The sequence below is a fragment of the Chaetodon trifascialis genome, chromosome 7 (genome assembly GCF_039877785.1).
Source record: "Chaetodon trifascialis isolate fChaTrf1 chromosome 7, fChaTrf1.hap1, whole genome shotgun sequence".
Lineage (NCBI taxonomy): Eukaryota > Metazoa > Chordata > Actinopteri > Chaetodontiformes > Chaetodontidae > Chaetodon > Chaetodon trifascialis.
The window spans coordinates 29,743,544-29,753,114 of NC_092062.1; the positions used below are offsets into that span (position 1 = coordinate 29,743,544).

General features: G+C 45.1%; 1 protein-coding gene across 1 annotated transcript; it reads left to right on the top strand.

Moving 5' to 3' along the window:
* The first annotated feature begins 881 nt into the window (after nt 1-881).
* LOC139334054 (N-acetylglucosamine-1-phosphodiester alpha-N-acetylglucosaminidase-like) lies at nt 882-8,964 on the top strand. Its single transcript, XM_070966795.1, has 12 exons — nt 882-967; nt 2,194-2,390; nt 2,484-2,751; nt 2,824-2,963; nt 4,005-4,113; nt 4,335-4,463; nt 5,604-5,809; nt 6,431-6,478; nt 6,869-6,997; nt 7,109-7,228; nt 7,309-7,375; nt 7,790-8,964. The coding sequence occupies exons 1-12, from the start codon at nt 882-884 to the stop codon at nt 7,944-7,946; spliced, it is 1,656 nt and encodes a 551-aa protein (XP_070822896.1). The 3' UTR covers nt 7,947-8,964.
* Nucleotides 8,965-9,571: the final 607 nt, after the last annotated feature.

Below are 9,571 nucleotides of genomic sequence, written 5' to 3' on the forward strand. Positions count from 1 at the left end.
ACTCCCCTTCCACTCCCCTTTTCTGAAGGACAGAAAATCACATTTGTGTTCAAAACAAGGCTGATGGCTGAACATAAATAAATGCTTTGTGAAACATCAGTACGCTTCACCATTGTCTGGCTGGGGTTTGCTACAAGGAGCTCTAACCACTGCACCACTTCCTGCTTCATTCCTCAGTGGCTACAGCAGTCAGAATCAACAATGACACAGAAGCATTAACCACAAAAAGAAATAAATAAACGATGCATGGAAGAGGAATTTAAAATAATGATGAAGTTAATATATGGGATATATTCCTGCCTATCATCCAAAATATTTACCTATGAGAAACTACAAGGTAAGTTCGGACAAACTTTGCCACAACGGAGATCTGTGCTCAACTGATTTGGTCTGCTTGTCTTGATCGGTGATTGGGCAGACACTTCAAGTTGAGTGGCCGAGAGAAAAGAAGGGTGGAGATTATTGTCATACTGGGAAAACGCCGTTTTTTACGCACGTTGTGATGCACAAAACGGCGTCTTTTACGGGCGTTCTCGGAGGACTTCATTACGGCGTAAAAAGCGGCGTTCTTTTTGCGCATTACGGCGTAAAAAACGGCGTAAAGTCTGAAAAAACGGCGTTTTTTACGCCGTAATGCAGTTGAAACGCAACTGAATGTGGCGTATTTCTGACAGGAACGGTTTGCCATACATATTTCTGACAGGAACGGCTTGCCATAGGTCTCGTCCGTGGCGGCGGGGAGAGGAATTCGGAGCAGCAAGAATCCAGAACTTCAACCAGTTAAAGCAACCGGCAGCTCCCCAGAGCTGGCTGACTGTCTGTGGTCTTTGTACGGACACACCAACACACAGTCCCTGCGTCTAACGCGAAGCTCTGTAACCATGGCAACGTGTGCAGCGGCCCGCCAGTGTGCGGGGCTCGTGCTGCTGAGTCTCCAGGTTTGGCTGTCGGTGAGCGAGTCGGCACAGTGAGTATTAGATAAGTTAGCTTAAGTAGTTAGCTAAAGTTAGCTTAGCTAGTTAGCCCGACAATATTACTGTTTTATCGACAATTATTCATGAATGTTCGTAATTCTTATCATTAATTTGGACTAGTCGTGTTAGCACGTGAAACCAAAAGCTGACTGTATGTCGTTATATTCATGCTAACGTGGCTGTCACAGCCCTGACTGTGGCTAATGCTAAACTGCTGATGCTACAGGCAGCAGAACTCTTTAATGATATGACGTTAAACCTCCTTAAGAATTTAAATATTAAAACAAATTTGGTGAGGAATAAGAGTAAGACAATTGCGATTGTTTATCAAAAAACCAAAGTCAAGCGGAATATGTTGAAAAGCTATAATCATTTAGATATTAATGTAAAATAAACCCTTCATGGAAAGTCATATGTTGGAAAGACGAGTGGAGCTCTGAAAACTTGTGTTGCTGAGCACAGGAGCATTATTGGATCTAAAAACCTGAATTGTCCACTGTTTGTCATCCTGTTCCCTCTCTAAGATACAGGGAACATTATTGGATTCACCATGTAGGAACCTTGTCACCGCATGTGGTGTTAGACATAAGGGTTCTTATCATTGTGTTTGAAGTAGTTTAATTGACTAGAGCACCTAGTTTTTACCCTAATGGTGGAACGGGATTGTCTCAGATTAGTTACTGGGATGTGGCCTGTGTGATATACCAGTGCCTGAGCCCTAATCGTTGGTCTTAAGAAGGCGTGATGGCTGAAATGAAGCAGTGCAGGCTCTGTCTGTATCTGCTTATTTTTACTGCTTTTACTGTTGATTGTATTTTCAGTGCTTTTATCTTAATGTTCGTGCTTTCAATGACTGCCTGCTCTGGGATTACAAATGAAAATTAGCCAAGATGGGATCTTCAAATGTTTTGTTTTGTGTTTTCATTTAGTCCAAAAACCAGAAGACATTCAGCCTGCAGAAGTGTAAAAGAGAAAAGCAGCAAATCTACACATTGGAGAAGCTGGAACCAGATAGTTTTCTTTTCATTTTTTTGTATTTTTACTTAAAAATTGATGTAAACATTGATTGTCGTGATATTCGCTTGTTATTTCAATCGAGTAATCAATGAATCGTTTCAGCACTACACATTACATTCACTGGTCAGGCCTCCTTTATGTTGTGTGTTTTGATAGTAATAAGTGCTTTTAATTTATATTTGTTGTAATTTTCTCTCCACAGAGTCTCTACAGACGGTGACGTTCTGCAGCCAAATGCTGAAGGCTCCCTCTCTCATCGCCACTGTGCGTCTGTGGCCCATGGCAGGGCGCCGTATGAGACCTGGCCTTCCAGTAGTCATGCTACACTCCCAGTAGCTGAGTCCAATGTATTCATATCAGACATGGCAGGAAGTCTGGGCAAGCCCCGCTGGGTCTATGGTCAGTGATGGAGTCAGCAGTAATGGTGCGTTTACCCCACTGCAATAAGTGGACCAAGTGTTAAAGGGTCATCTCGAAACGTCATGTCTTCAGGTCACATGACGGTGGTTCATGACCCGCTGAGGACGTTGTCGGTGTTGGAGCCCGGCGGGCCGGGTGGCTGTGAGAAAAGCCGGGCGGTGACAGTGGAGGAGACGGCCGCGGCTGCCGGGTGTCTGTACGCCCAGAACGCCGGCTTCTTCAACACCGCCAGCTGCCTGTGTCAGGGTAATGTGGTGAGCGACGGCAGGATGGTGAGGGACAGCGGTGGGGTGCAAAACGCCCAGTTTGGCATCAGGAAGGACGGCAGCCTGGTGTTTGGGTAAGAGCAGCACTGACAAAAAAAAAAGTCAGAAGTATCAGACAACAGATCCTTATTCGACTGCCTCTCCAGGTATCTGTCACAGGAAGATGTGTTGGACCAGTCTAACCCGTTCGTCCAGCTGGTCACTGGTGTGGTGTGGCTGTTGAGGAACGGCGAGGTTTACATCAACCAGAGCCTGAAGGTCGAGTGCAGCAGGATGGTCGACCAGGGTGAGGCTGCAGGCAAACATCAGCATTCAGTGCAGATCGTCATGCGTGGAGGCATTTACTTCAGCGACCGCTGTGCAAGAGCCACACGCCTCAGTCAGTCAGAAGACACCAAAACAGACATTTGGCCAAGTGCAAAGTTACTAATGATGAGGTCATTTTCCTCAAACTTCAGCCAATCAGATCAGTGAACCATGTGACGTAGTAGGAGTGTGAAACCAGCCGGATGAAGAGTGAAAACATCTTTTCTGATGCTACAGCAGCACTGACGCTAACATGTTTCGGTCTGCACACGCCCATAACTGCCAGTCGTTCCACACCTGATGCTGATTGGTCCAAACCATGTGAAGCCTGGCAAGATGGACTCTTGCACAGCATGATCCAGCGATACCTTTCAGTACATTTCCAGTCAAGTGAAGCAGTTAATGTTTGCAGGCACAAACTTCACACAGATGCTCATGAGAGAGGGAAACACACAGAAGATGAGGATGAAGGACGAGCGCTGTAACTGACAGTTATGTTTCCCATTCATTTTATTATTTGTACGTCCGTAAACTGTCAGTCAGCCAGAGTCTGACAGTGCAAAGATATTTAATTTACAGTTATATAAAACAGAGAAAAGCAGCAAATCCTCAAGTCTGTGAAGCTGAAACCAGCGAATTTTTTGCTTTTTCTTTGATAAATAACTAGATGATTGGTTGAAAATGCGAATGCTCAACAAAGTTGTTTGTAGTTTGTTTGGTGGTGATTTATTTTAAGAAGTGGGCAGCAGGTATGGAAATCCAGAGTAAGCATATATCTACAAACATCAATGGTCGTCGCCAGACATTAGATATATTGTCTTTGTCTTGTTTTCAGTTGAGCAGATGTCAGATTAGCAAATTCTCTCGTTTTGTTGATGTTTCACAAGGCGTCCCAGCTGTTCTGGAAACAGGGTTGTGGGATTTTGAGGATATATTTGGAATATTTATCGTGATAACACAAGCTTTTCATTTGATTAAGTGTTACACCTGAGAAGAAAACACTTCTTTTATATTGTGACAGAGGTGTTCCGTGATTTTGTGGACGTCCTGTCGGCGAGGACGGTGGTGGGTCATGACGCCGCCGGCAACCTGATCCTGTTTCATGTGGAAGGACGGACTGAGAAAAGAGGGTAACGTTGATTTCTACTCATATGTTTCACTTATTTTACTAAATCAGATCGGTTTGTGAAACGCTGCTGTGTGTGGACAAACGTCCCTCAGTCCTCCCTCCTTGCCGGCTCCTTCTATGACGTTTTGATATTTGTCAGCTTGTTGTAGGTCGCACACCTGGCTGAAGCGCTGCAGCCCAGCGTAGCGTTCACAGGACTCGTGTTTGTTTGTTGGTGAGCAGGATGAACCTCTGGGAGGTGGCAGAGTTCCTGAAGAAAAACGGCGTGATCAATGCCATCAATCTGGACGGAGGCGGGTCTTCTACCTTGGTGATCAACGGCTCGTTAGCCAGCTACCCAACTGACCTGTGGTGAGCTAACTAAAGCTGAGCTGTGCTGTACTGAAAATCATCAGAGTTAAGTCAGCGAGTCAGTGTCAGTCTGTTCGTTTCCTACAACGATGAATAAGAAGGGAAGTTCAGCTGATGGTCAGTAAGCTTTATTCATCATCATCATCATCATCATCATCATCATCATCATCATCAGGAAGCAGCCAGTTTTCCGTGTGTCCTTATTTCTCAGGGCTTCAGAGCTTCTCTGTTCTGTCAGCTTTTATTAGACAGATGTTTCAATGTTTGCAGACGTGGGACTACATGACATGTCCCCATTCAGGACTGTCTCATACATTAAAAACTTAAGGGATGTCCTCATCCTCACACACCTAAGCCGTTTCCTGTAAAAGCAACATCATGTTTGAAAAGGACTTGAGCTAAAGCGTCCTCTGTGTGACTTTACATGAGTTCTGTGTGGAAATAAGCTCATTACTCCCTCTTGTGGCCGATGGGGGAAAAACAACGACTGCAACACGTTGATATGTGTTTTCTCTCAAGTTAACTTCCAGCTGCTTTAATAACGTCTCAGTGAGCAGCGTCCTGTCTCTCACGCAGAGGACGAATGGTCTTATGGCCTGTAGTGATTAAGAGCAGGAACACTGCCCACAGTTTTGCACAGCTGCAGTATTTCAGTGTGTAAATGGCCGAGTTTGTGCGTTCTGCTGCTGTTGATGCTTGTTTCTGGGTTATTTTTGATGTGAGTGGAAATAGCGAACATGTCAGGGGACTGTATGGTGATGGGATGGACCCACAGCCTGTGGTCACATGAGGCTGAGACGTAGTGCTGCTGGGCTCATCCAGTAAGTGACATCAAATCACTCAAATGGCTGTTTTCATATAGAATAAAATGCGTGTCTTAAGTGTCTTTTGACAAAAATGTCTGCCAAATGGACGTGATGTGATTGAACTTTTTGTTAAAATCAATAGATCAATTCTGTTCTTTATGATTGCTGTCTCTTTGCTTTTGGTTAATATTTATTTAAATATTCATTGTGGTGCCATTAAAACAAAGTTTACTATCCTGTAAGATCAGTATTGTTGAAGTAGAAAGACGAGTGGTGATATTAGTGATATGATGTGTCCTCACTTTGTCCTTTCTTGCTCGTCCTCTGCTCCCAGTAAACCGGACAGCAGGTGGCGCTGTGCTCGGCCCGTCTCCACCATCCTGTGCGTTCACCAGCGGCGCTGCTGGCCAGAGGACTGCAGCGGACACGGAGACTGCGTGGACGGACGCTGTCAGTGCCGGGACGGCTGGCGAGGGGCCGCCTGCGACTCTCTGGCGTGTCAGCCACCGGCCTGCGGCCCCCACAGCATCTGCACCGCCAGTAAGTGTGGAGGTCGGCTGCAGCAGGTGGTGGTCAAAACTTAACAGATCCCACAGAGGTCGTGTGTCAACATGTCATTGAGCTGCTTTGGACGCCGCCTTGAGGACGGAGCTTTGAAGGTTTTGGAGAGCCTTGACTCCTTGAGAGACGAGAAAATGGAAAGCGAGGTTTGAAAGAGCAGAATCTCAGCTGCTCGCAGTTGTCTGAAAACGTTTTAAAGGTCCATATGGTTGACTGCCTGAATCTTGTTTTTGGACATCATGTCTGATGATGAACTTTAGCCGTCCGTCACTTTGTCACGTGACAGATCTGAACAACGAGCAGCTGGAAAGGTTATAGAGAGAGAGAGAGAGAGAGAGAGAGCGTGGAGACATTTTCACCTCCAACTGATCCGTCTTTGGATTTCTTCCTCTAAAGCAAATCTGCATCTGTTTGTCTGTCTTTTCATTAACATCTTGACTCTGTTGTTTGTCTTGATCTCCGTCTGTCCGTCCGTCTCTGTCTGTCTGTCTGTCTGTCTGTCTGTCTGTCTGTCTGTCTGTCTGTCTGTCTGTCTGTCTGTCCGTCCGTCTCTGTCTGTCTCTGTCCGTCCGTCCGTCTCTCTGTCTGTCTGTTTTGCAGATGGCTGTGTCTGTGCTGCTGGATGGAGAGGAAAAAACTGCAGCCAAGGTGATCAGGAGCCTCATCTGGTCACGTCCACACACACACACACACACACACACACACACACACACACACACACACACACACACACACACACACACACACACACACACACTCTTTCGTTCCACATTGATAAACTGATCAGCTGTTTGTCTTTTAAGGTAGATATTTGAAACCTTTTCTGGGTCTTTCAGGACAAAAAACAAGAACAAACTTCCACCAAAAAGACAGTTAATCACGTGTGATGATGGATTTCTTCAGAGGTTTTCATTGGTTGTTTCCGGAGGTGCAGACCTCCAACATGGCCTCCAGACTGTGCGTTGAATCACCTGAGATCACCTTCTATGTCACCTCTCTTCTTCTCTGTGTCACCTCTCTTCTTCCTCTTTGGTAAAGAGTGCTCTCCAGGTTACTATGGTGATGGCTGCAGACACACCTGCGTGTGCTTCAATGGAGCTGTGTGTAACCACGTCAACGGACGCTGCGTGTGTCCCCCTGGTTTCTATGGCAACTTCTGTGAACAAGGTGGGAAATCAGGGCAGCAGGTAGGACGTGGTGTCTGTTTCTTAAGGACGTGACCACAGTGAGGAAGAGCCGCACGGCTTCCGTTTAATGTCATCTTCGTCCGTCCGTCAGTGTGTCCTCCTGGTCTCTACGGTCTGTCCTGCGCTGAGAGGTGTCGGTGTGATGATCGGTGTCCATGTGACCCGCGGACAGGAAGCTGCGCCTCCACCGGTGACGGCAGACTAACCCGAGGTAAGGCGGCAGACGCTGACCTCCTCACTGCACTGCCGCAGTTACAGGTGTGTGACGCAGCTCTTCTCTCCTCCTCACAGGTCGGTGTTTGGCTACATTATGGAGGCAAGAGGAGGACGTTCGCGGAGACAAACCTTATCTGACAGAGTAAGTGTCAAAGGTCAAGTCACGTGACTCATAAAGACTGATCAGATCTTTGATCAATCAGTTCTCACACGGAGGGTCAAAGCTTTGGTTAAATCACCTGTTTGTCATCAAAAATGATGATTTCTGATGATAAAGTTCTGCACTATTTTTTATTTTTTCATCGCTGACAATAAGAGAAAACTGAGATTATGGTATGAGCAGTTTAACTGATGCTGATATTAGATATTAATCCGGTGTGAAATATTTTAAAAAGCTGGAAACTGTCAGATTTATTAGAATAAAGATCCAACTGTCTTTGAGGAAAAGGTGAGGCGTTTCATCGCAGCGGTCACGCTGGCTTTTTAAAAATAAGGCAGTATTCTGGCATTTTGATGAAGGTTTGTAAAGACGTCACATCTAAACTTCCCCCTGCAGACAAATATGGCTGATCATCACCGTCACGCTGGCCTCTCTGCTGATGCTCCGGCCCGTGGTTCAGCTCATGCGGGCGAGTCTGAAATGGACTCTTTTCAGTTATTCCTACACACACGTTCCACTGATGGGAATCAGCAGCGTGACTCAGCTACAGTGACGCCATGAGAGCATCAGAAACACAGATGACAGCAAAGTATGCGAGAGGAATGATCAGCCAATCAAACAGCAGGACGACTTCCATGTGCTGAGCGACAGAAGAAGCACCTGGAAGGTAAAACCATCCAGAGGTGAGCGCCGGAGTCACATGACGGGGGCTCAAGTTATCGTCGGATGACCTCAGAGGATGGAGGGATTATGGGAGAAGGAGCCTCCACCCGACAGCCACCCACTGCGCCTGAAGGAGTCCAGGTTCACTTGAACTCCAGGACCTTCTTCACACTGAAGAAGCACTCAGGTCTGTGACTCGTGTCAGAGCTGTTAAAGTCAAATCTTCATCAGACCTCCTTGTAGAAAAGCACCAGACGAGCCTGAGCTGCAGGCTCGATTCCGTCTGCTGATGTTTCTGTATTTTAATGAAACGCTATGAAGACAACGAGGTCTGGATTGGATCTGAGGAGCAGCACGTTGTCTTTAATCTGAATGTGACGCTCAAATCAGAGGAAGTGAGCAGTCAAAGAGGCGTCAGGATCGTTTACTGCCGCCTCTGTCTTTATTCCAGTGCCACCAGTACCACACTGGTGGGACTTCACCTTGTTTCTGTGTCTGTAGAGTGATGAGGGACGACCTTTGACCTCTCATCAGTCTCAACTGTCTGACTCCATGGGCGGGTTATTATTTGGGTGTAAACTGATGAGTACTGTTTAGTATTTTAGTTTGTGGTGTTTGATTGGAATGACATAAATCTTTATTTTGCGTTTATTGTGAATAAAATGAAAAACTGCTGAGTTTTCGGTTTATTCAGCACAGGTAGGACAGGTGATCCGAGTCTGTGCGCCACGCGGTGACAAGAAGTCAGGAGTTGGTGGCAGTCATGTGACCGCGCTGCGTCAAGTTACTTCATTGCGTCACATCTACCGGAAAAGGTGGTAGTTCTTTCAAAGTAAAGAAAAAATGTATTGACAGATATTCTCCAATCAATTCTTGCTATGATTAAAAAAACTCACGTTTTCTTTCTGATAATTTTTTTCTTTTTCCCATGGGGCTCTTTTACATTTCATACACTGCAACGTTTAAAGAAATCCTCTTTTTTTTTTATTTTTTTTTTTATTGTTATCTTTGATATAAAGTTCTTTCATTGAGTGGTTAAAGTAATAAAGGAGCCAGAAGCAGCTGCATAAACTCTCAAATTATAGTGTTGACTGATCCTTGAGGAAGACCAGTGCGCCAGCAGTATGCTGATATTGTTTTTAATGAAGTTTTCACAATAGTAAAGGCTGGTTTTAATTATTGTAGCAGTGTAGCAGTGTCCCCATATTCTATTCTATTCGAAGTGAAATAACAGCACTGGAACCTCCTATAACCTAATTTTAAGTCAACATTATCTAATATAGTTTAATATTAATGTAGTTTGCACCAGCATTTTATCAACACAGTGACAGAACAGACCTTTTCTCCTGACAGTTGATAAACCTAAAAATATTATGGAAGAAATGATTATTTGGAAGAAATGACAAAATAAGATGACTTGATAAGACTTACGTGTCAAAAGTTTGACACTAAGTTAATATCATGAGGTTCAGGCATGATAATTAAACACTGTATAGTTGTTTGAGTTTTTGAGTT

Coding starts and splice junctions, on each gene's coding strand:
- LOC139334054 (XM_070966795.1), top strand. CDS start 882: ATGGCAACGTGTGCAGCGGCCCGCCAGTGTGCGGGGCTCGTGCTGCTG. Junction 4,114..4,334: donor GGACGGACTGAGAAAAGAGG/GTAACGTTGATT, acceptor GTTGGTGAGCAG/GATGAACCTCTGGGAGGTGG. Junction 4,464..5,603: donor AGCTACCCAACTGACCTGTG/GTGAGCTAACTA, acceptor CTCTGCTCCCAG/TAAACCGGACAGCAGGTGGC.